Raw genomic sequence first — 27,753 nt, 5'->3', positions numbered from 1 at the left:
TCATGTTATAAAATTTATTTAACAGGAATATTTGTAAAAAATAGTATATTTTTTCGAAAAATGTACATTATAAGTTTTGATGTTTATTAAACAGAGTTGCAGTGCCTGTGTAGGGTTCATGTTAGTAATTTCGGATTTAAAAAGAATGTATGACCGAGACTAACTGATTCATTAATATACATCATTTATATATCCATTCGTCAATTCGTTTATTTGTGCAATAGGAACATACGAAGATCCATATGAAAACAAACCATCGCTTTATTTCAGTTAACGATTTCAAAACAAAAACAAACAGAAACATATTGATTTTTAATGATTTTTAATGCAGCCAAAATGCTTACCCAAATGGATTGTTTCATCGCTTACTCAGATGGATTGTTTCATCGCCATGTGTTTATTGCTTCCAACATATTGCAATACAAATCTCCTTTATCATGTTCAATGTAATCGTTCGGCTTTTTTGCCGTCTTTAGTTCTCTCCCTGTGCAAGCTTGTACATCAAAACAAGCTTCAACGGAATAGGGGAGGCAAATCCTACAAGCTCAGCCTTTACTTGTCTCCTATCAGAGTGTGGTCTCCATGAGAAGAGTAAAACAATGCATTAATTACACCTAATTGCATATTTATCCCACCTAAATAAGTAAATTTCAAAACTATTTATTTATTTTGTTCATCCCAAAACTTGATGATGCTAAGAGAACATTATATGATAAACAATCTTGCTTTCAAATCATTTAGCATACAACAAAACGTTTGAACTTAACATCATAAAGTTGAATCAACCCAGTTGAACTTGCATGATAAAATTTGAATCAACCCAGTTGATGTTCCTAAATCTTCATTATATAAAACCTAATCAAACACTGTTACCATAGTAATATTAATTATGTGATTTAACCTCTCTTCTACCTTTCCAAGAAATCTCCATTGCATGCATTATAACGTGTGCTCATTGATGTTAGAAATGGCTGAACTCCCAGGCACTAGTCTGATGGAAACGCATACTTGGAATCAGAGTTAATATCAACTACTTCGCACATGAATAACAAATAAACTTTAGTCAATACATTATATATTTCATACGTTTCAGTGTAAATATTCCATGTTTGTTATTGAATATACATTACTATACGATCAGTATCGATAATCATACAGTTACAACATTACGACTCTTGCAGTTTTCATTTTATAATCCTTATTCAGCATTATATATGAAAAATACACCAACTTAAAGCAGAGAAAATGCTTAATGTGCACGAGGCAAACATATCAGTAACTAATCATCATTAAGTTCGAATTTTACGAAAAGCTTTTATAACTTTCTTAAGTAAATGAAAATAATTAAAATGTTTATAATTTTAAATATTACAAAGTATTCTTGATCCATTTTGTTTTGGAATGAAAACATCTGCTTAAAAATACATGTGTTGTATTGAATATGGCCTTTTAAATGTCTGTGTTGTATCAAATATGGCCTTTTAAATGTCTGTGTTGTATTGTATACTCGCTCTTTCAGTTTTCATTTTACAATCCTAATTCAGTATTAAGTATGAAAAATGCACCAACGTAAAGCAGAAAAAATGCATAATGCGCCTGAAGCAAACATATCAGTAACTAATCTTGAAAAAGAAAAAACTGTTATAACTTTCTTAAGTAAATGACATAATTAAAATGTTTATAATTTTAAATCTATAAAAGTAGCCTTGAATTTATCGAACATGATCTTTAAAGTGTCTATGTGAGATCGAATGTGGACTTTTAAATGTCTGTGTTGTATACTGAATAAAGTCTTTTAAATAATTGTATTGAATGTGGACTTATATATATATATATATATATATATATATATATTGTATCGAATATGACCTTTGAATGTGTGTCTTGTATCGAATATGGCCTATTAAATGTCTGTGTTGTATCGAATATAGCCTATTAAATGTATGCATTGTATTCAATACGGCCTTTGAATTAAATGTATTGTATCAAATACAGTTTTTAAATAGATCATTCGTAGCATTTTTGAAAGATCAGATCTCCATGAACCTTCATTATGACAAACAGAGACAAAGTACATGTGATAAATTTGATATTATTTCTACATAAACAAATTAAAACATTTGACAGTTCCGTACTCACTGCATTCAATCAACATTCTTGTATTTATCACACGGCATGCAAAACCAGAAAGAATTTCATTTTCGTTTCACTCTGAAACATATTTCCAGTTTTAGAATCAAAAGGGACCGTTTGGAATATATTCCATCAAACTTATGGCTTCACTAAAATAAATCACAAAAATATTCGTAAAAAGTATGGTATATACAACGTGAAAAATCTGTCAATTCAAGAAAAGAAAATTACCATTAAAAACCCTCTAGAACATCACTACTAAAATAATTTTATTCAGTGCATGAATATTCAACTCTCTAAAATGGTATTCATGATAATTTGTACTTCTAGTCGTTGATTTATTACACTCGAAAACTATTAAAGATCTTTCAAATATAACAAAAAATATATTTTAAAACAATATCTTTTCTAGCTATATCCCACACTCGCGCATGCCCACAAAGGGTCATCTAGATATAAAAACAATGTTATAGCTTGAAAACTATCCAGCCTCGTATTCGCTTTCAATTTGCATGGAAATGGAAACGACTTTCAATATTTGCTACTTATGAGACAATATAAAGTTCAATTAGTATGAAAAAGATATAACTTATGCGATTGCAATGTAAATAACTAGAATGCAAATTATACTACATGTGCAGTACACTACGGTACGCTCAAAACTTTCAGGCAAGACTGCTCTTCGTTTGCATACTCCTTATCGACGTTTTTTTTTACTGGTAACTGCAAAATATCCTTAACACATCACAACACGACTGCATATGACGGCTTAGAACTTTCGTATGTCATGACAAATTTCCACAGCATATGGTCCATTCGGTGGAAAGTGATCAGACGGCAGTTTCTCTTACTGTGTGTACACAACACGGGCAGGAGCCATTGATCAGTTCAACTTTGCGAACTACGTGTCCTGAAAAATTAAAACATATATTACTACAGGTATTACTAAACCGAGGAACAGTCAAGAAAAAACGTTTCGTGGAAACACTTCATTGAAATGTCCAAGGGGATCGAGTATCCAATTTTTTTCGGGTCGAATGAAGCAACTATAAGTCTTAGTCCTAACAAAACATAAAGTGTAACTGCAGGTGGTGGTTACAATTCTTAGCCTCTCAGATAATGTAAATATAAGGACATTCATTACAAAATGTAGACTTTCCAGACACCCATCTATCAATCATTTAACTAATAATTATCTAGTTCGCTCTTGACCTGATATTCGAATTATCTGGGACATATTATCTGGGACCAGTACACGCTATGAATATCTGAGGAGATGCTTAAAACAATGTTAAAAACCATATCAAAGTCCTTGGCACTGAATTACATGTCACGGCCTCTCCACTTTTTATAAGAAAATCTATTTATCGGTTTCTGTGAAAAGACTTTTTCCCAATCAATTATATTTACTAACATTCTTGCGTATCGTCCACACACAAAATATCTTGGAAGCAATATCGTTTACAGCAAGAAGCCTTTCAAGATTCCACAGATTTGACATTAACAAAATACTGACCAGACATGAAAACACCATTGTCAATGCTCAAATATTTTCATGCTATCAAATGTGGTAGGAATCTTCTGAAGTTCGAATACAGATACAATCATACGTACAAGAGACAAACGAAAAGAAGGAGACATTTATGCCTGCGAAATCATGACAGAAATATGGAAGCCTAGATAAATGCGTAAGTAGTATAAGGGGTGAGATTAGCGACAATGGGAATTAGCATTAAAAACACCCCCTGGGTAAGATTAGCGACAATGGAAATTTAACATTAACCACCCTGGGTAAGATTAGCGACAATGGAAATTTAACATGGGCAAAAAACCCTGGGTAAGATTAGCGACAATGGAATTTAACATTGGAGAAAGGAAAAAAAAGGAAACATTGAGATTAGCGACAAAGGCATTCGAACAATGGAAAAAAAAAATATCGATTCTAGGGACAAAGGCAATTGAACATGGGGAATAGAGTTTGGGTCTGTCTAGGGACAAGGGGAATTGAACATGGGAATAGAGTTTGGGTTTGTCTAGGGACAAAGGGGAATTGAACATGTTAGAAAAAAAAAACTACTTTAGGGACAAGGGGAATTGAACATGGGATTTTTTTTTTTAAATTTTTTGTAAAGGGGTAGGCAATCGAAACGCTATCTCTTTTCGAGAAATGTGGGTGGCCCTGAAAAGGGCCTTCGGATTTATGTTAATATTAATATTAACATAGACGGCATCTGTCACATCTTTTTCTTCTTAAACTCCTTCTAACTACAGGTCCATACACAAGTACCCTCTTGAGGCATCCTTGTCTTTCTATGTAAACTCTTCTCATCCATAGACTAGTATCTGTCCTATCAACAACAGTCCACTTGGACCGGACATACATGAGCATGTCCGTCCTAAACATCATTGAAGACACAAGGCTGGATGATTCAACTGTGGTCCACATCGTGAGGCGACGAGAACAGGTGAATCAATGCAGTGAACTGCGCTTATTTATAGGTAGAGGAAGGATTGAAACGGATTGAGTTCATTCATCTTGAAAGGCACGATCCCTTTGTCCAAACACCAGAAACAATGCTTAGGCAAACATCGTCACGTTCTTCGCCAAATGGTTCAAAAGAAAATTCCGATTCGTCAAAAAAAGAAGATGTCGGTCCAACGTGGAGGCATTTTACCCCTCTTGTTAGGCCCCTTACTGAAAGGAGTCTTGGGAACCATGTTGGGAGGACTGGTGGGAGCAAGATAAAAAGGCCTTCGGAAGTCCCAAGATTTCATAATCGACCCCTGACAACCCCATGGAAGGACGAAAACTAGCTTTAGTGCCTTACAAACGATGGATGGAATACCATCGGTGGCAAGAACAACGCACCCCGCATTTACCTCCCAATCCCCATTTGAGCGAGATGTCCCATTTACAACACGAATTGCAGTCCTTGATGGATCGCCAAGATTTGTCCAAAACAGAAAAATCGCAAAAGTACGGTCAACTCTTGCAACGACTGCAACTCTTTCACCAGAAAGCTTTAGACGAAACAGCTCTACCCACTCTGAAAGATTTTAAGACCTTGATGAAAAGTCCAGCACCATCACCAGTACCAGTACCAGTACCACCACTACCAGTGACCAAGACAGAAAAAGGAGAAGAAGAAGAAGGGTTTCAAACTCCACCAGAAAAAGTACGCAAGTTAACAACACCACCTACTTCCAGAATTGGATGGATTAAAAAGATGATGGCCACCCCTTCTTCATCACAAGAGAAAAAGAAAGTGAAGACAGAAGTGAAGACAGAAGTGAAACAAGAACCGATATCCCCCGCGCAGACATCCTCCTCTTCAACACCTATTGCCGGTCGCACACGCAAATCATTGCAATCCAACAAAATACCTCAAGAGAAAAAGAGTAGCATCCTCCAAGAGTGGGTGTCTTATTAACACACCAACCAACACAAAAAATGGAAAAAGTCTTAGCCAGCATTTACTACGATCCCTCCCATCCTGCAGGTTACGCAGGAGTTCAAAAATTGTATCGTGCTGCCAAAACGCGACTGAAAAGTCTCCGTTTACCTCAAGTGCAACGATGGTTACAAGAACAAGCTACCTACACTTTACACAAACCCATTCGACGCAAGTTTGCCAGAAGTCGCACCCGAGTGGAAGGCATCGATCATCAATGGCAAGCCGATTTAGCCGATGTCTCTCATTTGGCCAGCTACAATCGTGGCTACAAATATTTGTTTTGTGTCATCGACGTCTTTTCCAAATTTGCCTGGGTCGTGCCCTTGACTTCCAAATCGAGCAGCGAGTTAGTGCGAGCCCTGCAACGAGTGTTGAAACAAAGTGGCCGTCACCCTCTTCGATGGCAAACGGACAAAGGCACCGAATTTCTGTACCAAGCTTTCCAAAAAGAATTAAAGAAACGTGACATTCATTTTTTTACCACCGAGAATCCCGAAACCAAAGCCAGCATCGTGGAACGTTTTCAACGCACTTTGAAAGAACGCATGTGGAAATATTTTACGCATCACCACACTCTGAAGTACATCGACATCTTACCGCACCTGGTGCAAGCGTACAACCAATCTTACCATCGAAGCATCGGACATGCCCCGCAAGACGTGACTCCCGACAACGAAGTATTGGTGTTTGAGCGCCTGTTTGGTACGTCCCCGACGAGGGCTGTCCCCAAGAAAAGTGGAGAGTTGGTCGTAGGAGATTGGGTGCGCATTGGCAAAACCAAACGCACTTTCGACAAAGGTTACTTACCCAATTGGACGACCGAATTGTTTCGCGTCACTGGACGAGTGCATGGCCGTCATCCTGCCGTCTATAAATTGGAAGACATGAACGGAGAAGTGCTCAAAGGAACGTTTTATTTGCCCGAGTTACAACGTGTCACCAAAAAAGAAGACGACGTGTACGACATCGAAAGCATTCTCGAACGCAGAACCCGTAAAGTGGGCAAACGACGTGTCAAAGAAGTCAAAGTACGTTGGAAAGAATATCCACCCAGTTTTGATTCTTGGATCGACGCTTCGCACGTCATCGACTATAAAAAGAAGTGATCATCATGCCCTTTCACACAGCAGACGCAGCTACGTCGACCACTCCTCCTTCACCTAGTTCTTCTGTGCAAGATTTACAAAAACAACCCTTGTGGGTGTGGTGTGGAGAACGTGTGCCTAAAACGCAAATCGTCTTTTTCTGCCAAATCTTCGTGGTGTATTCTGTCATCGGGGCAGCCATTGCCAATTTGAGTTTGCAACAAAGAGACAAACAATTGTGGACCATTTTATTGAGCAGTTGCATCGGTTACCTGCTTCCCAATCCCTCCCTGAAATTCTCCTCGAACGGGAACCACGGGAACGTTGTGCTGTTACACGGCCAAATTACCTCAAGCCATCCAGTTACATCACGAAGCCCATTGGGAAGTGGCTTTGGTAGAAATGATTCACCCTACACAAATCCAAAACATCACCGAAAAGCAAAACACTTTTGAGGTCGAAATCCTGAACCAACAATTACAAGAAGTCATGAATGACATCGGGTTTTCAGGGGACACAAGACCATCCAACAATTCACCCTTCAATATCTACACCTTGAAAATTCTGGCAGGGTTTTATTTTAGTGGTCAACATTTGGTGGACACCATTACTTCCAGGTTCGAGTTAGCCTTTGGCAAAGCCCTGAACAGAGTCAAAAAAAGTGTCACCCTGGAGTACCATAAAGTGGCTCGTCGCTTACTGATGAAAGTTCAGTATACCCAAACGTTGTCCACCAGTTTTAATCGTGACTTGTTTGATATTTTAGGTGGAGACACAAAAATGGCTCCAAATTTTAAACCGAAGATCAACAGCAATACGGAATTTTACAAGTTTTTTCGAATCCCTGTAGAACTGAGCCAAGGACTGAATTTGATGTTCGTGTACTCCTATGTGGTGGAGTATAACGTGGTGGGACACACCTCTGTGCCGTTACTGCGTGTCATTCCTTTGAAAGTGGATAGTACCACAACCAGTGACCAGGAAGGTGGAAACACTTACCACGTCCACCGGGAATTTGTACATCCTCATTATTTGCCTGTCAGCAAGTCGTATTTGGACACGGTCAACATTGCTATAAAAGGAGATTTGGGACAAAATATTCCATTCACCAAAGGAAAAGTCACGGTGAAACTCATTTTCGAAAACGGTTCTCTCACGACTCGTAAGTCATGTATCCAGTGTATCGAGGGGATATGTTAAAATCGGCCTTTCGTTCGGTGGCCCCAGTGTTGAAACCGATGGTGACACGCGGATTGCACGCCTTGAAAGATGCGGCACTGACGCAAGGCAAAGAATTTCTCCAAAATATCATCATCGACAAACAAAACCCTAAAGAAGCCTTCATGAGGGCAGGCAAAAATGTCTTGCTGCAAACAGGCAAAGAACTTTTGGGCCGACGCGAAACACCTATAAATGCCCTGCACGCTACCGAGTCAGGCATTCAGCAAGGACAACGCAGAAAGAGACGACGAAGAAAACACCCTATCACCAGACTTCAAGCTAGAAAGGCAAAGAAAAGAAGAACCGTTCGAGACTTAGACGTTTTCGATTATTGAGACACAGCAACAAAAAAATGATGCACCGAGAGTCTTGCGCCTGTTCCAAGACGGAACTGGATCTGTTTGCCATGCCACCCACCATGATGACCATGCAAGAATCCCAATGGGTGGAATTTCATCCCGTCTCCTCATTGACCGATTCCGCTCCCATCGAGTTTGAAATCAAAGGACAGCCCGAAGATTACATCGATTTGAATAGCAGTTACTTGTACTTGAAAGTCAAAGTTCAAGATAAGGATGGAAATGCTATAGACAATGAGCCAGTAGCTCCCGTCAACAATTTCATGCATTCCTTGTTTAGCGGAGTGGACTTGTACTTGAATAACAAACTAGTCAGTAGCAGCATGGATACTTACCCTTATCGAGCGTACCTGGAAAATCTCTTGACGTACGGAATAGACGTCAAGAACACTCATCTCAATGCCTGTGTGGTATGGGAAGCTGACGATGCAGGCGAATTTGAAACATTCAAAACTGATACAGCCAAAGACCACAATGCGGGATTTGTAGAACGAAGAGACAGAATCAAAGACGGACACAGTTTAGAACTGATGGATCGTTTGCATTTGGACATGTGGTTGCAAGAAAAATATTTGCTGAACGGGGTGGATGTCCGCCTGAGACTGAATCGGAGCAGTGCCGCTTTCCATTTAATAGCTGATAGTGACGATAATTACAAAACCAAAATCCAAGAAGCCAGACTCTACGTACGCCGTGTGGAAGTGTTACCTAAAGTGGGAAACGACATCAGTCAGACGTTGAGCAGAACGACCGCCAAGTATCCGATCCGACGCGTAGAAGTGAAAACCTTCACCATTCCTAGGGGACAGCGATCCATGATTGAAGATCATCTGTTCCAAGGACAGTTACCCAAACGTTTGATTGGTGGTATGGTCGAGAATACAGCCTTCAACGGAGCTATCGCTAAAAATCCTTTCTACTTTCAACACTTTGACGTGTCCAAGATCGAAGTCAGTCGCGATGGCAAGACCTTGTGTACCCGACCTTTCGAACCTAACTTTGACAAGAAGAATTACTTGAGGTCGTACTTGTCGCTGTACGAAGCCACGGGACAGTTAGGAACCAACACCAGTCACGGCATAACGTACGAGGATTATGCAGGAGGCTACGCTTTGTGGGCTTTCGATTTCACTAAAGACCAAGGCAGCGACGAGGGACATTTCCACCCTATAAAATCTGGCCAGATTCGTGTGGAACTTCAGTTTGCAAAGCCACTGGACGAGACAGTGAACGTCATCCTGTATGCAGAATTCGATAATACCATAGAAATCAACAGTTTGAGAGAAGTCATTCTAGATTACTAGAAGCTATGGAAGACTGTTATCCCTCTTTACCTAGTGGAGAAGCTTTGAAGATGGAATGTGAGGAGACCGTGGAAGGAGAATCCCAACACAAAGACGAAAAGGACATCGTGATCAAGTCGAGATGTCCAGAACAAGAACAGCAATTGGTCTCCTACTGTGCTACATACCTGGCAGACACAATTACGACATGGATGAAGCATGATTACTATGGATGTCAAAACATCAGTCAAGAAGAAAAATTCAACGAATATCTGGACGAAGCTTGGAGTCTGTTTAAAAAAGACGTGTTACGTTGGTGGTATAAAGACTTGCGTGAACATTTCTGTCCTCCATTAACGACTCGAGACATCCATTACATCAAAACCCTCTTTGACAAATTCAAAGAGAAAGTCGAGATCGAAATTGATCACTTATTATCAGCAAAAGAACATTTAGTGACTTATTTTGATCGTGATTTTTCTACAAACGATCAGAAAGTAAATCGTTGATTTTGTGACTAGTATGCTTATTTTGTTGTCTTAAGCTAGGAAACGTAGTGTCCATCCATGACTCAATGACTTGCAACAGTGGAAATCACAATTTCATTCACAACGTTGCCAACCCTGTTTACAGTAGAGTGTAAATTGAAAAAAAAATGTTTGATGTTATATTGTTGGATTATTGTTAAAAAATGTTAGAGTTGTTGGTTAGTGTTAAGTGATTTTTGAATAAAAAATGATGTGTTTTGAAAAAAATGCCTTTGTGATTTGTTTGGCTATAAGAATGTTTGATTCATGCTCTTTGACTTCTTACTATCTCTCTCATGACACTCATTGAACATTGCGGCTCGAAAACCGTGGAGGGATGTTTTCCTTCACGTCCGCGCTTTGACTTTAAGAACCGGGTTGTTTCCAGTCTAACCATCCATTGTCGACTCATCCTCCTACGAAGATGTGCTCCAAACTAGCTAAGCTAAACGAAGCCTACGTGAATTTGCATAGGGTCAGACACAGTCTGATACCGAAGCCAGAAGAGATAGAGAATGTGAGAATGCTAAAGTCACTGAAGACTTGATAGAAGAACTCTTCAGAGAAGAAGTGAACAGGGAGAAAGAAGAATGGACAGAGAAGTACAGACTTCAGAGACAGCGGCAACAACAACAACAACAGCAGCAGCAACAGCAGCAGGAACCTGAACCTGAGAGAGGCTTTGTCGATTGTCGTATCGACACCAAAGAGTTCTTCTTCTCTTTCCGAAGAAGCAGACCTATCGCCAGAAAGTCTATCCTCAGAGGACATCGCATTCTTAGAAACTAAAAGATTGCCATAGCAAACAAAAAAAAAAGCCCTTTTCAGGGCTACCCCAATATTCTAGAAAAGAAATAACAATCAATTTGCCAATGTGTGTAGGTAGAGTAGTGTGAATATAAACACTAACTCTTTTTTATAGTGTGAGGGTATGTGTTTGTGTGTTTGTGTTTGTAACATCTCACGTACGTTGGTGTGGATAGTAGATTAAGATCATGTTTGTTTTGGCTGTTTGAGGTGTGGGGAGAGTAGATTTGGGGGGGTTTGATTGGATTGCTTTGCGTATGTGAATAGTATATTGGAGTGATTAATGAAAAAATTTTTTAGAATAGGAATGGGTAGTATAAAAAAGTGAGTGAGTGTTTCTTTTAGGTCCGCGCGTTGTTTTTTGGTCATGATCTAGGTAAGATCAATTTTATGTTTTTTAGGGGGATGTTTTCCTTCACGTCCGCAGTTTTAGTATAAATTGAAACTCGTTCGGCAGTCCAGCTACCCTTGTTGATTGATCAACACCAGAATGAACACGAGACTGGCGAAACTGTTGGAACTTCATGTGCATCTGGAATATGCCAGGCGCCTGTTGAACGAACTGGCCGCGGAGGCCATTGTGGAAGAAGGAAGGATGAGAGAGGTGGAGGAAAGAAGAAATAAAGAAGAGGAGGAGAGAAGATACAAAGAAGAGGAGGAAAGAAGATACAAAGAAGAGGAGAGAAGATACAAAGAAGAGGAGGAGGAAAAGGAGAAAAGAAGAAGAAATTTCAGAATCCCAGAAACCGAAAATTGGGATTCCGAAGCCATATATCCTGCCTCTGCTCTCTCCCCCAAAAAAGTAAAAAGCAACTGGGGAACAAGATGTGTATGTGGCGCCAGGCCTGGAAGGTGCCACCATTAACCAGGTGTCCACGAAGTTAAAAAAAAACAGCCCTTTTCAGGGCTACCCAATACTCTAGAAAAGAAATAACCATCAATTTGCCAATGTGTGTGTGTGTGTGTGTGTGTGTGTAGGTAGAGTAGTTATATAAACACTAACTCTTTTTTCATAGTGCGAGTGTATGTTTTTGTGTGTTTGTGTTTGTAACTGCTCACGTAAGTTTGTGTGAATGGTAGATTATGGGTTTCTTTATTGTTTCTTAGCGTATGTGAAGAGTATAGTTTGGGTTTTGTAACCGCTCACGTACGATTGTGTGGATAGTAGATTATAGATTTTGTTTATTGTTCCTTAGCGTATGTGGAGAGTATAGTTTGGGTTTTGTAACCGCTCACGTACGATTGTGTGGATAGTAGATTATGGATTTTGTTTATTTTTTCTTAGCGTATGTGGAGAGTATAGTTTGGGTTTTGCAACCGCTCACGTTCGATTGTGTGGATAGTAGATTATGGATTTTGTTTATTGTTTCTTAGCGTATGTGGAGAGTATAGTTTGGGTTTTGTAACCGCTCACGTACGATTGTGTGGATAGTAGATTATAGATTTTGTTTATTGTTCCTTAGCGTATGTGGAGAGTATAGTTTGGGTTTTGTAACCGCTCACGTACGATTGTGTGGATAGTAGATTATGGATTTTGTTTATTTTTTCTTAGCGTATGTGGAGAGTATAGTTTGGGTTTTGCAACCGCTCACGTTCGATTGTGTGGATAGTAGATTATGGATTTTGTTTATTGTTTCTTAGCGTATGTGGAGAGTATAGTTTGGGTTTTGTAACCGCTCACGTACGATTGTGTGGATAGTAGATTATAGATTTTGTTTATTGTTCCTTAGCGTATGTGGAGAGTATAGTTTGGGTTTTGTAACCGCTCACGTACGATTGTGTGGATAGTAGATTATGGATTTTGTTTATTTTTTCTTAGCGTATGTGGAGAGTATAGTTTGGGTTTTGCAACCGCTCACGTTCGATTGTGTGGATAGTAGATTATGGATTTTGTTTATTGTTTCTTAGCGTATGTGGAGAGTATAGTTTGGGTTTTGTAACCGCTCACGTACGATTGTGTGGATAGTAGATTATGGATTTTGTTTATTGTCTCTTAGCGTATGTGGAAAGTATAGTTTGGGTTTTGTAACCGCTCACGTACGATTGTGTGGATAGTAGATTATGGATTTTGTTTATTGTTTCTTAGCGTATGTGGAAAGTATAGTTTGGGTTTTGTAACCGCTCACGTACGATTGTGTGGATAGTAGATTATGGATTTTGTTTTAATGATTTGCGTGTGTAAATAGTAGATTTGGGGTTTGTTTATTGTTGCTTCACTTATGTGGATAGTATATTATATGAAATGAGAAAAGTAGGGGATGATTTCCTTCACGTTCGCGCGATGTTTGGTCATGATCTAGGTAAGATCAATTTTATGTCTTGGGGGGATGTTTTCCTTCACGTCCGCGCTTTTCGTATAAGAACCCACAGTATTCGTCGTTCAAATCATCCTACAAAGAAGATGGCTTCGAACCACCTTGACAAAATGCAAAAATTACAAGACGTTTTAGACAATTTAGGAATAATGGAGCAGATGTTAGTGAGACTCAATGAAGACCACTATTCATATAGTCCCCATCGACTAAAGATGGAAATTAATAACTTAAGAAAAGTAAAGGACATAATAAGTGGTGTCATGAAAGAGATAAAGGAGGAGAAGCAGGATGAAGAGGAAAGGATAAGAATACGAAAATGGAATGAAAAAATTGAAAAAGAAGAAGAAAATGAGAAGAGAAAGAAAGAAGAGGAGGAAGAGAAGAAGAAAGAAGAGGAGGAGAAAAAAAAAGAAGAAAAAGAGTGTAGGAGAGAAAATAAGAAGTTGGTGGAGAAAAAGAAGAAATTAGAAGCAGAAGAGGAAGAAGAAAAACCAAAGGCCCTTTTCAGAGCCACCCATATTTCTCGAAAAGAGAATGACTTTTCAATTGCCTACCCTTTTTAAATTTAAATTTAAATTTAAATTTATAAAAAAAAATTTTAAAAAAATCCCATGTTCAATTCCCCTTGTCCCTAAAGTAGTTTTTTTTTTCTAACATGTTCAATTCCCCTTTGTCCCTAGACAAACCCAAACTCTATTCCCATGTTCAATTCCCCTTGTCCCTAGACAGACCCAAACTCTATTCCCCATGTTCAATTGCCTTTGTCCCTAGAATCGATATTTTTTTTTCCATTGTTCGAATGCCTTTGTCGCTAATCTCAATATTTCCTTTTTTTCCTTTCTCCAATGTTAAATTCCATTGTCGCTAATCTTACCCAGGGTTTTTTGCCCATGTTAAATTTCCATTGTCGCTAATCTTACCCAGGGTGGTTAATGTTAAATTTCCATTGTCGCTAATCTTACCCAGGGGGTGTTTTTAATGCTAATTCCCATTGTCGCTAATCTCACCCCTTATACTACTTGCGTATTATTCTCTTTACCTGCAGCACACGTTATCCATGTACCCCTTGACCATTCTTTTCTGACATCCAAGATGGTTTTGAATATCATCAGGGGTTCATCGAATAAAGAAGACATTGACAGTCTTGCAATATTTTCCACGCAACTTTCGACCCCCATGTGATTGTTCCTAAGCCTTTCTCCAGAAAGAAGTAAAGTACGAGCAGATTCAACCACTTTTTGTTGGTCACGTGTCAGATGGGTGTGACCTTTTAGGCTTTCATGCCTAAGTATGATCAGTTTCAGCATCAACTGAAGTCTTCTGAGTTCATCTCTTATGTCTAGTTCATGTTGTGGCGTTAAAAAACATTTTTGTTTTGATATCCAAATTTTAAATGCGTCGACGCTTTTCATGAAGGCCTCACTGATCTGTTTTTCAAGTCCAACTCTGGATTTCGTCTTGAATAAATACTCTAGCATCTTGATCTTAGAAACCAACTCATCCTTGACAAGCTTATCTCTCTTCTCGGGATTACATAACTTTGATTTTACTTCTCGTATTGCTTTGCGGATCTTATTCAGTTCTCTTTGATATCTGACACTATTTCTAATTATCATTCTGCAGCACGGACAAACTGGGAATCGAATTTCGGATAAATCTCCCTGCTGAACCTGATTTCGCATCCACCGATCCATCGCTGTTACTTCCACTACATCGCCACAATCACAAAGCTGTACAAACATAGACTTAAGGCTATTTTCTTTTCCAAATCGCCTCTTTGTCACTTTGTCTTTGTCACATATTCTACAAAGAGTAGGGCAAGGTTCTCCGCAGATTCCAATGCACGTATGTCTACATTTCAATCTTTTTTGGCAAGGCTCGTTGCATGGAGGACGATCACATATTTCACTGCAGGTTTTCGTGCATTTGAAGTGTGGACATGACCAGGTGCATGGTTCTCTACAGGGTTCACAAATTTCTGAGCAACCTTTGATGCAGGTTTTATGAGGACACTTTTGATCACACCTTTTCTCACATGGTGGACAGTAAGAGCATAATACCGTGCAGACATGTCCACAGATGAGGACTTCAACGTTGGAAACTGAACATTTTGTATGGAGTCTACCTTTAAAACATTCAGTACAATCGCCAGGGCACTGGTGCCCGCAAACAAGGCGGGTGTCACATTTTTCTTGACAAAGAATAATTCCTGCTCTGTGGCATGGAACATCAGATTCATGTCCACACTCAAATTTATTTTCAATCATAAAGTTACATTTCTGAGAAGACTCCTGCCCACATCTTACTCTTGACGTATGTCCACAATTAAACTTAACTTCTATGCTCTTGTCGCATGTTAAGTTAGACTCTGGAATGTTGCAACTGGTCTGCACCGTATGCCCGCAGCCTGGTACACGTTTGGTTACCATCTGGTTACAATATTGATTGTGGTCATGTTTCTTCCCGCATATTTTGTGACATGTGTGACCACATATCAACGGACGTGTACACTTTTCTATACATACTATTTCAGACTCTGACATACAACACTGAATATGAACTTTGTGGCCACATTCTAGAATCTTGTCCACTATCTCAAGGCAGTCTGTCATGTGCATTTCACCACACTTTCTCTGACATACATGTCCACAACTCAAACGTTTCTCACATGGCATTGGACATTTCACACCTAAGGTGCCCTCCCTGCATTCTACAGTAACGGTATGTCCGCACATTGGAAGAGTGCTTGACACAGGGAATTTGCATTCAAAGTCTTCTGGATTCAAGTAGCACGGAATATGTTGCACGTGGTGGCACTCTGGCATTTCTTTAGCAACTTTAACCATGCAATTACAGTCCCGGTAGCATCGCTTCTTGCAGCTGTGTCCTCTTTCACAAAGTCTTTCACAAGGCTCTTGACACTTGTACTTTTCGTGATTTCTATCATCAGGATGACATAGTCTTTGGCAAAAGTGTCCGCATTTTAACTGCATGTTGCAATCTTTCTTGCAACCACCTTCAGGAGCAAAGTTTTCAAAATCATGAGCATCAGCTGCCTTAAAACCGTCACTTGGATGGTTTTGACAATAAAGGTTTAGAGCTTCTCCCAATCTCCCCTCTTTCTCGAGTGTTTCGATAATATTTTGCCATAACTCTGAATGTCTAGCTAGGAAACCAAAGTTTCCAATGACATAAAAGCCCATCTTTGCTCTTGAAAGAGCGACACAGATTCTGTTTGAGATCTTCAAGAAGCCTATTTTTCCTTCACGATTACTCCTAACCAACGAAAGCAAGATAATGTCGTTCTCTTCTCCTTGATAATTATCTACAACAGTCACCTTCACCCCATCGAAATCTGACTTTGGCATCATGTTTCTCAAGCAAAAGAGCTGGCCTGAGTAGGTTGTGAGGACGGTTATTTGTTTCGGTGAGTAGCCCTGTTGCAGCAGATACTTGCACAATGCAACTATATATCTGGCTTCATGCTTATTGAGATGGCTTTTCTGATCGGAGTCAGCACGTTCTTCTTGTGTATGGTCAATAAAGAAAATATCAGATCCAACTCCTTTGATGTGTTCATACTCTGTAACAGATACGTGATCTCGTAGATTGCGATATATATGCCGTAGAAGTATTGATATTTCTGGTCGCATTCGATGTTGCTCCTCCAGGCAATCGCACTGGATTCCATTGTTCACCATCCTCTCAAACAAAGAGATATCAAGCTTGTAATCCTTTGCTAGTGCATACGTCGTTGGATTTGGACGAAGTTGCTCGTGATCTCCAATTAGAATTACATGTTGACAGTGTTCGCTGAGAGTCGTGATGACATGACTCTCCAAAACCTCTGCAGCCTCCTCCACAATAATGATTCGTGGCCCTATCTTCTGAAGAACCGGTTGATATCTTGCCGCACATGTCGTGGTCATGCCAATAACATCAGCACGTTGTAGAACGAACCGATCCTCTTTCATCTTGGCTTCCTTATACATTTTCATAACCTCTTCATATAGTTTTGCGTGTCCGACAAAATCTTCCTCTAATGCATTGATATAAAGTTGCCTCCAGTATCTATACAAGCACCATCTATCCGCATAACCTAGTTCCCAAACATTGACAACTTTATCAACTTGCTCCTGTTCCATTACACTTGTTGCATGTAGCTGTCTTTTAAAGCCCTTCTTTCGTTTGTTTCTCTCTGTTTTAGATATTTGCCAAAAGTCATTTTGAATTTGCTTTTTGCCTGCTTCTGCTGTTTCACATGTAGTAGTTTCACCTTTTCTAATTTGTGTCTTTGGTCCTACGTCAACAATGTTGACAGTTTCGTTAGTTATTTCTTCGCTCGATTCGAATACAAAATCTCTATCATCTGTCATCAGACGATCTGCTTCCATTGCGTCTGCCACATCAACTATATCGACGTACAAATCCCCTGAATCACAATCGACACTGTCTTCATCATCCTTTGCTGCTGCGTTTGCATTCACGTCCAAGTCATTCATATTATGAAGCAAAAACCGATTTTCATCGCTTATTGGCAGCAGATATCCACAGCCAAGCCATTCTTCAATAATCCAAGATTGCATTCCGTTCTGCGCGACTTCTTCAACCATGTTCATATCACTCCAAAGGATCTCATCAAACCCGGAAATCAATGAGTCATGAAGGTGTTTCATGTAGCGATTTAGATCTTGTTCAGTAAGTAGAATTCTCTGTTTGGATCGTTCTAGAGCTTGAGCCTTTACTTCCAGTTGCACCTTATGTCGATCCAGTAATCGTCTTGTTTCGATACAAGCGTCTTTTATTTGGCTCGGAACAAGTCTGTTCTTTCTGAACCTCTCTCTAAATTTGTGAAGATGGTGCTCCTTTAAAACTTCGCCTGAGCTGCGACCTCCGACTCGGACAATGTCTCCAGTGTACACCTTTAAAATGCCTTCTAAAAACTGATCAAGCGCATGATTTGTATAACACACTATGAGCATCGGGGATCTGCTAGTGCCTAACAGAGAATCAGAATTCTCGTCCCAAACGTGCCTGTTATGTAGTAGAACTCTCACAATCTGGAGACCAATATAAGTTTTCCCAGTACCAGGAGGACCTTGTGTGATGGAAAATCGGCGAGTAAGGGCTGTTTGAATAGCCTTATATTGTGATAGATCAAGACCCATATCGTTTGCAGAAGGCCATTTTGAAAGAGACAGTACGTGTACGTTTCGAGGCGCTTTGCTACTTAATACTTGCTGTCTAGTTGCTTGATATTTTGAAATGGTCATCGTACGGTCAAGCAAAGGCTGAAGGTCATAGACTGCGGAGTCTGTTCTAGAAAGGTAAACTGGTGGGTCAACATCTTTCTCGCAGTTCACCAAGTGCTTTTGGAAGGGTAGCCAAATGATATTTTGCAACCCACATAGCACATATTTGTATGCTTCAAAGAATGCTACGGATTCTGCCATCACAAAGGTTCGGGACGACATCTCCATGACGTCTTTAAAATCTGTCTGAAAAGATACAGACACCTTTCCGCGCCTGAGCTTCCGTGGATCTCTATCAGCTACAGTTGCAAATAGCATCGTTTCAAAGTCATCTGAAGATAAACAAAGGAAGGATCCATATAGCAGCCTCTTGCTGTGATCCCATTCTACATGCCTCATATGCGAAACGTTGAATTGAATTTGGTGATATATGCCATCTCTTCCTGGTGCCAGTTGTTGTATTTTCACATCGTAATACAGACGCAAATCCTGTAGTTTCTTCTTCTTCATATGAATGTTCTCTTTGTACTCGCGAATACCCTCTCTCAAAGGACAGATGAAGTCTTCACGCAACAGCCTGTATTGAACATCGAGATAATGTTCAAGATCATTGTACCCACCTGTTTCTTTATTCATGCGAAAAAATGGTGGTTTGTCTGCCTTAATTTCAGCATGTTGTGGATACATTTCAATCTTTCTAAAATTATTAGGTGGTTCTTCATTTTCATGCAAAAAGGCACGAGAAACCCTATGAGTTACTGAATTTGTCATGCTTTTGCTGACCTGCCTATCTTTCATTGTCTGTAATTCTACAATACCTTCTTGGACCTCCTGCAATGCTTCGTCGGGATTGTCAGTAAGTCGAAGATTCTCTGCTATTCTTTGCAGAATGTCTAGCAGACCAAATATCAGATACATCGATGTTGGCGTTCTAGAAAAGAAAATGAGTGCTAGTCTTACGATTTTCTTCAATACTTGCACGTGTTGAGAGCAATCCAAGAATTCCGTAGTCAGGTATGTGGTTAAAAATGGAACTATAACTAACTCGAAAAAAGATGTGTCCTTTAGAACGATTATCAAAGCGTAACCGGCATTTTGTAGAAAACGTGAAGAAAGAGCTTTTTCTAGCAAAGTTATAACGTTTATGAGAAGTTCTTGATCGTTGCCACTGATCTTTATAATCTTTTTCAGCAATGTCTTTTTCTTGGATAACACTTTGCACATTTGACTGGGGTCTTCTTCAAGAAGTGATTTGACCTTCTCATTCATTTTAGTCAATGAATTTTCATCGACGTCCTCGGAGCCAAACTCTGTGGTTGCTTTACGGTTTTCTATAGTATTTGTATGAGCCTTTTTTGTAGTTTTGGATGGTTTAGGAGTTTCCCGAGAAGCTTCATAAAAATTGTTTCTAGTAGAATCGCCGGTCCAAGTAGTTTGGTGATTTTCACTGTGATCAGTCAGTTTTTTACTCCTTCCATCATTTTCAGGTTTCTCATATACTGCAGAGTTGTTTGTCGTACCTCCCACAGGCATTTGCCTCGAGCGACGTCCTCTTCCTCCTCTACCTCGTCTCCTTCTTCTGACGTTTCCTTCCTCTTGCTTTCTTTCCTGAGCAGCTAAATGTGGTTCAGAGTTTGATTTTATCATGAATGACCTATTGCCATCTTCTGGTGGCGCTTTCCTTCTCCTGTTTTCATCCATATCCTCTTTTGATGTGCGTGTCTGTCCCTTACCGGATACATTCAAGTTTTCTTTTCCTCTCCTTCGCTCACCTTCCCTGATATGTCTATCGGTCTGATATCCGAGCTGGAATTCTTTGGTTCGGGTAGAGTTATCAGTGTGAGATCGAAATGATTCGATACCATCACGGGTACATTTTTCTTGTATTTTTCCAGAATTTGGGACACTTGCACGATTGCACAACATAGATTTGCTTTTTCGTCGATGACGGTCATTATCTCTTGCAATAGCAGACACAGGCTCTTGAATATGACTAACGTATGCTGATTCGCTGACTTTCAAACGCGAATGCGTGCCATTACGGGGAGATTCAGTTCTTGCTTTATGACCGTAACTCATTCCTGACAAGTTCCGAGCAGACTCTGACCTTGGTCTAGTTTTAGTAGTACCTGTTGCTCCTACAAACTGTCTTCGCGGTACAGCTGTAGAAGAACCATTATTTTGTGCAGCCTTCTTATGTTGGCCATGTCGCCCAGCAATTGTTTTCTGGCTCGAACGAAAATTTTGACCTCTGACAGATTCGTGGTAAGATCTGAAATAAACATTTATTATACATTATGGTAAACATTTAAGAATTTTTTTCATAGACCTAAGAAAAGCATACCCGTTTCCTACTCTATTTGGCGAAAATATTATCAAGAAAGCCTCTAAAGTCCTAAACGAGCAATGACCTAGAAGCTACTTTAACGTATGACATTATCTTGTAACGGCGAGTCTAAATCACAAATATAAAATAAAAATATTTTAGATTTATTTGCAGTTCTCAAAATATTCCAATTCAACTCAATTCGACACGAAACGTAAACAAATAACACCTAGTTATCTTAAACTGGAAAGAAAAGTGTGATAATTACACATACCTAGACACTGACTGTGATGAACATTCACTATCGTTCGCCTCGTCTTCTGCGTCATCCATCTCCTCTGATTAAGAAAAGATAGGAGTTTCCAATTAATTCTTTGGACTTATTTATTGCACTTGTTTCACCGCCTCTTGGTCCTAAACCAAATGCAATAACAAGATAAACATCGACTTACTTAATAAAAATGAAAATATTAATCTGCAGATCTTACATGCACAAGTGTCAGAAAAAACGCTAATTAAATATACTTTGGATTAGATTATATACAGAATTTTACAATTACTTACCTTTCTATGAATAATAGTCTACCAGATAGGCATATCCTTCAAGATTAAGAATCAATATTTATAAGTTTTATTTTCCAAAAAGTGACTAAAAATACAACAGCAGTGTTGGAAATCTGACGCCTATGTCTTCTTCATGCTTCACATGCGAAGGACAAGCCTGCATTGTAAAGTGTTGTCAACTCGGTGATCTGTTCTTCTGACGTACTGAATACAAAAAGTTGCGTCCAATTAGTCACAGACAATACAGCCAAACATACAGTATGCATACAGTTTGGCTTTTTTGTTGACCTTATCAAAGTGATAGAACAAAAACCAAGGAACATTATGAAATTAAAGAAGCCATCCTATGTACTAGTATGTAAGTAACAGAATCCGATTTTTTAGACAGGATAGAGAAATATATTCCCTACGGAGTAAGATTTGTGCCAGGACGAGGATTGCCGAATTTCTTACAGATCCCTTTTTCAATAGTTAGATCTCCCCCATCCTACTCATAGATATGTGGAGAAGATCTTTTATCCATGGCTATCTAGAACTGTCAAACTGTGTCACATATATGCCCGATTTCAAAAATCATATTTCTCGCCTGCTCGTTTGTCGCAATATTCAGAAACAAAAATCATATGACAATAGTGTATGTCATACCAATCTTTCGTGTATTCGATATTGGGTAATTTTTGGGCAAGCAATATTTTAAGCGGTGGGGGCATGGAGTTGATTACTGTTTGAGAGAAATATGGCTTATTTCAAACTCCCAATAACAACAACAGCAGCAGTGGCCAAAAAGACGTTATACATTGCTGCAGCAATAAAACACCACTAATTATCTGCAAATATTTGTCATATACTTATTTAGAAAGTAGACTCTCACTCTGAAGTACTTTTATATAATACACGTATTTAGAAAGTAGATTCGCACTCTGATGATACAAGAAATGACATTCGAAATTGTGTCAGAAAGAATACCATGGCTATAAATATCACTCGTGTTCCAGAAAGACAATTGGCAATGGTGGTCCTTGAAGAAGGGCAAAGAAATCAAAGGACTGCAAGTTGACCAAACCATATATTTCTGCAGCGCATGGAAACGAATTAATGTTTGCAACCAGGCAATACAATGTTATAAATAAAATCTCCCATATCTTAAACCTGGGTATAAATTAAATTTCCAATTTGAATTTAGTATTTATTACGCCAACATTGAAAGAAATAAAACAAGATGCACTCTAAATTGCCAATTAACGCTTCCTTTCCGATCTCTCTCTCACTCTTTCTCTCTCTCTCTCTCTCTCTCTCTCTCCGAGTTACTTCCATTTTTAAGGAATTTAAAAAATATGTTTCATTTAAAGAATGGCACACGATGACGGTATTCTGTTGAAAAGTTTGCTGTTAAAGTTATAAGGTAAAGGGAAAAAACGAAGTGGGTTCGTGGAACACTGATTCCACACCATCTTGCCTTAAAACTGACTCAAACACATAACTTAACCAAGATGTGAAGTACGGACGGACGAGCACACACACACACACACACACACACACACATATATATATATATATATATATATATATATATATATATATATATATATATATATATACACACATACATACACTTGTACTGAAATATATTAGGAATTATACAATGAATACAAATGGACATATACTGTGCCCTGTTAACCCGATATGATACACATACATGTACTGAAATATATTAGGAATTATGTAATTGTTACGTATATCTGATTTAATTCATATTTATTTTAATTTAATTGTTTGTCAGTTTTTTAAAAAAATTATTCTATTATATGCTATTATAATGTAAATTTATTCACTGGAGATGACATTTTTTTCAGAAATTCGGTTGCCCTGAATCATTCTTTTTGTTAATCTAAATCCTGACCTTGTTTCAGAATTTGTAGCAACCTTCCTAAACAAAATCTTTTTAATAAATTAAAATGATTGGTTGTGGCCATGGTCATGACGAGACTACATGATTTAAGATGTAAACAATTTTTTATATTTTTATCCTCGGAGTAAAATCATTGGTCTAATCAAGGCCATATTCTGTGTAAATGACTTTCATAAAATATGTAAACACAGTCACGTGGCCCTGTGTTTCGAAATTCCGGTTTTTCCATAACTGCGCATTTGTAAGTTTTAATATAGATGCGTAGAGAGAGATTTCTCAGTTTTTGGGCTTTTTACACTGATATCAAGTTATTTTGTTGTAGCGAGATTCTGACTAATATTTTCCTCAGATCAGTTGGATTCAAAAGGATTAATTTCTTTTTGGAAATATTTTGAGGAGTGCTCACACAAAGATTTTCGAAAGACTTTGCTTACAAATTTAATTTGGATTTTCAACACCGGAGTGTCATTATTTGTATTTCTACAAGGAACTGTAGATAAGCACAGTACTGACTACAGCATACGTCATCGTCATCCATCTTGGATTTTTTGTCAGGATTCGAGCTTGAAATTATAAGAACATTTATCACTAGGACTTTTGCAATTTAATTCGGATATTATTCTTTGATTATGTTTCGATTTGATTCGTGTCGTGAAACTGTAAGTTCTTCTCCTTTTTTTCATTTTCACAGAATTATTCCAGGGAAATAAATTATTTGTTAACCTTTAAAATCTTGTTGTTTTCACTCTTTCTGTGTTACTGTTTATTTGAGCCTAAACACGTAACACAATGAATACAAATGGACATATACTGTGCTCCATTAACCTGATATTATACACTTAAAGCGAAACAAGGCATTTTACATTAATAAATCATGTCAGTCTGCAAATTGTGAGATACTGAAATCATTTAGAATGTGTCTGACCCAATCGAATTCTTTGTATACACAAAATACACTCTTTTAGTTAGTAAGGAACAGTATACAAATCTCAAACTCCCCTGGGATTGTTACTTACAAAACCCTTATGTAGATTCCACCAGTTCTTCACCAAGAATGTTTCACCAAACATAAGACTGGAGATACTAGATATAATCTGGATAAACGCAATGTAAATTTCTGCAACATAAAACTTGAAGTTAATGAAAAACTGCAGTATTACAAACTGATTCAAAGATCCTGTATAATTTCTCTTTACTTAAAATCAGTCCAAAATGGTAACTTTCAACACAGCTCAAGTCAAAATGTGCTCCCACCCAACTGGAAATTTAAACGGGGAGAATAAAACAGAAAGAAAAAATAGAATCATCCGAGGCGGACACTCTTACGACTTAGCCCAATAAAAAGTGTAATGCTTACTTTCATGCAACCATTATTTATTTTGACGTTGCTAATTTTTGGCATATGTGTGGTGACTAAACACCTACGGAGAATAATCATAGCATTTCGGGTAATGGTGTGAAGCCAGACGTTCCCAATAAAAGTACGCAGTCTAGTACCACAATTATTTTTAACTTGTATAGGCCTTTTCAAAAAGTGATTTATCTCCCTTGTGAGGTAAGTTCTTCCGCGCCAACAATCACTTCCGGGAACTATGCAATCTACAATGGCATTGTTGATAAAGGAATCTTTGAAACTGACAACGCATATAAGACAATTCTTCCAAATGTAGAATAATATGAGTTATGGTTAGATGTCATATGTTGTTAATACAAGCAAGATTGGTTACCTGTTGTTGAAAAATCCTCCAAACGACAAATATTTTACGATTTATAAAATGGGTATCCATTTGGGAGAATATTTTTATTCACAAATTCCCAAATAACGTGTACTTCACTATTTTGCAGTTTATAATGTCAAACGATGAATTAAATGGTGAAACTTGTAAATATAATAAAATGCCAATAGAAGAAAGAAAATGTATCAAATATTGTTTTAGCTGGCCAACATCATAACCACTTTTAATGTGCATGCTTAAAGTAGGCTCGACTGAGTTTGATTAAGAGATAATATTACATAGGACCGAATATATTGAAATATCATCATTTAATGAAAATAAGAATAAACTATTCGTGGCAAAGTTAAGCGTATTAGTTTGCAAAATTATGAACGAATTAGAAACTGAATAGGAGAATGGACAGCTACTCACGTTGAGTTCACAATGCAACCATTTGCGACTGATTTAATAACTAAGTGATATACATGAAACACGTTTTCATTTAAATCGATGATTACTTTTCTTTAGATACTCGCTTGACTTGCAATATCTAGATAATCCATTCTCTCTATCACTGTATGTCTCCTATTGTTTCTCACTGCTCCCTCTATCTTTATTACACCATGACGGCTTCATATATAATAGGACTTTGATTGTCCTTCACTCATATGCCTTGTGTATATGGCATGAAGATGATTTTTTCACAGACTTGTTCTGTTCTGTTTGTTCGGCAGTTCCACAGTTGTAAAACGAATAATATAATTACGTTAGTGCTTAGCGACAATTGAACTAGAGAAATATAACACGCTTCTGCAAAATCCAAATCCGATTTAAAATCGTAGTGCTTTCTCTGTTGTAATTCTTTTCGGAATGTTTTGATTACAAGCAGCTGTCACAGTAACTGAGCCGCCTATGCATAACGTGGCCAATAACATAACTTCTTTACGTGCCTTTCTTTGATCCTTGCAAGAAAACTAATTATCATAACAATGCGTGCTGATAGACGATTACTTTAAAGGGTATCTATACCTAAGGAAATTAAGCAGACAAGATGTTTTTATATTATTCAATCTACTAGTCTATCGTTTGTAAAAATAAGACAGAAAATCAATCAAAAACCAGACATACTTATTCATATCTTACAGAGGATTAGTATATATTAATATGTACCAAAATAAATAGTAATTAATTAAAATCAACTAGTTGGGGAGTTAATTTGCGTATTTGAAGAGTTTCAATGTTTACTTTTATAACGTGAAAGATTAAGGGTATAAATAGTCCCCGGATGATGACGTACCAAGGTGGATATTCGCACTGAGTTGGACAGAAGAATTCCAGCTCAAAAGGAGTGAACTAGTTTCCGGAAATACCTATACCTATTAAGGGACCTCTGCTGGCTGAGTGGTCTAAGGTTCTTGCCTTTACATATCACTGACATAACACCATTGTCCACATGGGTTCGAGACTCGGTTCGCCCAATATGTGAGAAAGCTTTCCAATAGCTTCCCGTGGGTCTGTTGCCGCCATGTTTATCCTATCGTGCGCTGAGAAAATGGCGTTAAACCCACAAAACCAAATCAAAGATCATCTGCGAATGTACTTATAGATAAGAATGCTCTACGAACTTGTTAATATTCAGTATTGTTTTTTGACGCAAACAAATCGATGTCAAGACACAGAAAGCAGGTGTGCAACTCTTTCTGGACAAATTACCGACGATAAACCCTAAGCAAAAGGGCATACCCCTATATAAATAATAATGACTAAATCATGTACTTTCAAGTAAAGAAAACGACGAATCCCAACAGTTGGTATATCAGGGAATACCGTCGTATAAAGGAGTTAACCGCCGGGTGTAATCCAATTCATGTGCTAGGACAGCAGGCAATACTAACAAGAAACAAGAACAAAAGAAAGAAAAGACACAGATCTCTTGAACAGGCAACCTTGGAAACAAAGACGTATTTACGCTTGCTCTGCTTTATAAAAACAAATACTTCAATCCATCATTTCAGTATATATATATATATATATATATATATATATATATATATATATATATATATATATGTATGTGTGTGTGTGTGTGTGTCATCATCATACAGTATATATTTTCTTTGCAACCAGGATATAATTTATGTTGTCTGAATACACACACACACACACACACACACACACACACACATATATATATATATATATATATATATATATATATATATATATATATATACCACCCCATCCCCCAATGATGAAATGGTCTGTGCCTCTTGACGCTTCTCCATTCCACTGGGGAAATTGTCCCCTTAACGAATGCGAAGGCGGAAATCCTATCCGAAACCAGTTTTTTTTATCGTCAACGTTGCAGATATACATCTAATACAAAGTAAGGAAGTGTTTAAGGCTACATTGTGTTGAAGTATAACACATCCAAAATAAATAAAGAACGTAAGTTACAACATATGTATTGTAAGAAAACATTTTACTTTCACAGTTTTAAATAACTGTCGACAGATATGTCTGTAAGTCCAAAATTGTCACTTTTCATACGTACCCTTTCTGTCGTTAGATCCAGATAAAATATATGTCGTACAGCTAACTAACGATAAATTCCCGTCGGCCTTTGTTATAAGGCCAAACCGGATTTATCGATCAACTGACGGATATCTTTAATTAACTGGCTGGGATAGATATTACATTTCCAGGAATCACCTAACTTTCGGTTTTCGAAAAATGTATCACGAGTTCTTCTGGTGATATGTTATGTAAACTCCTTGACCCCAATAAATTCCAGTGAAAATG

The 27,753-nt window shown here is 38.1% G+C and overlaps 1 protein-coding gene across 2 annotated transcripts; it reads right to left on the bottom strand.

Annotated features, from left to right (window-relative positions):
• Positions 1-27,613, bottom strand: LOC149798591 (NFX1-type zinc finger-containing protein 1-like). 2 transcript variants are annotated; one of them, XM_089957411.1, is made up of 5 exons: positions 27,506-27,577; positions 24,253-24,353; positions 21,038-21,101; positions 14,225-20,709; positions 1-3,043 (listed from the first exon to the last, which is right to left on the bottom strand). In XM_089957411.1, the coding sequence occupies exons 3-5, from the start codon at positions 21,094-21,096 to the stop codon at positions 2,964-2,966; spliced, it is 6,624 nt and encodes a 2,207-aa protein (XP_089813537.1). In that variant the 5' UTR covers positions 21,097-21,101; positions 24,253-24,353; positions 27,506-27,577; the 3' UTR covers positions 1-2,963. The 2 variants fall into 2 exon arrangements, with proteins under 2 accessions (XP_089813537.1, XP_089813536.1); XM_089957410.1 differs by lacking the exon at positions 24,253-24,353 and having other exon boundaries at positions 27,506-27,613.
• Positions 27,614-27,753: the final 140 nt, after the last annotated feature.

Source organism: Sinohyriopsis cumingii, chromosome 5, assembly GCF_028554795.1.
Source record: "Sinohyriopsis cumingii isolate HCF-2022 chromosome 5, ASM2855479v2, whole genome shotgun sequence".
Classification (NCBI taxonomy): Eukaryota; Metazoa; Mollusca; class Bivalvia; order Unionida; family Unionidae; genus Sinohyriopsis; species Sinohyriopsis cumingii.
Note: the sequence above shows the minus strand (reverse complement) of the source record. Positions and strands in the feature narration are given on the sequence as shown.

Bases quoted from the DNA above. Each gene is read 5' to 3' on its own strand.
- LOC149798591 (XM_089957410.1), bottom strand. From the start codon at position 21,096: ATGGATGACGCAGAAGACGAGGCGAACGATAGTGAATGTTCATCACAG. The intron at 20,710-21,037 runs GTATGTGTAATT...TGTTTATTTCAG, and splicing joins TCATCACAGTCAGTGTCTAG to ATCTTACCACGAATCTGTCA. The intron at 3,044-14,224 runs GTAAAGAGAATA...TTAATTTTTCAG, and splicing joins ATGGATAACGTGTGCTGCAG to GACACGTAGTTCGCAAAGTT.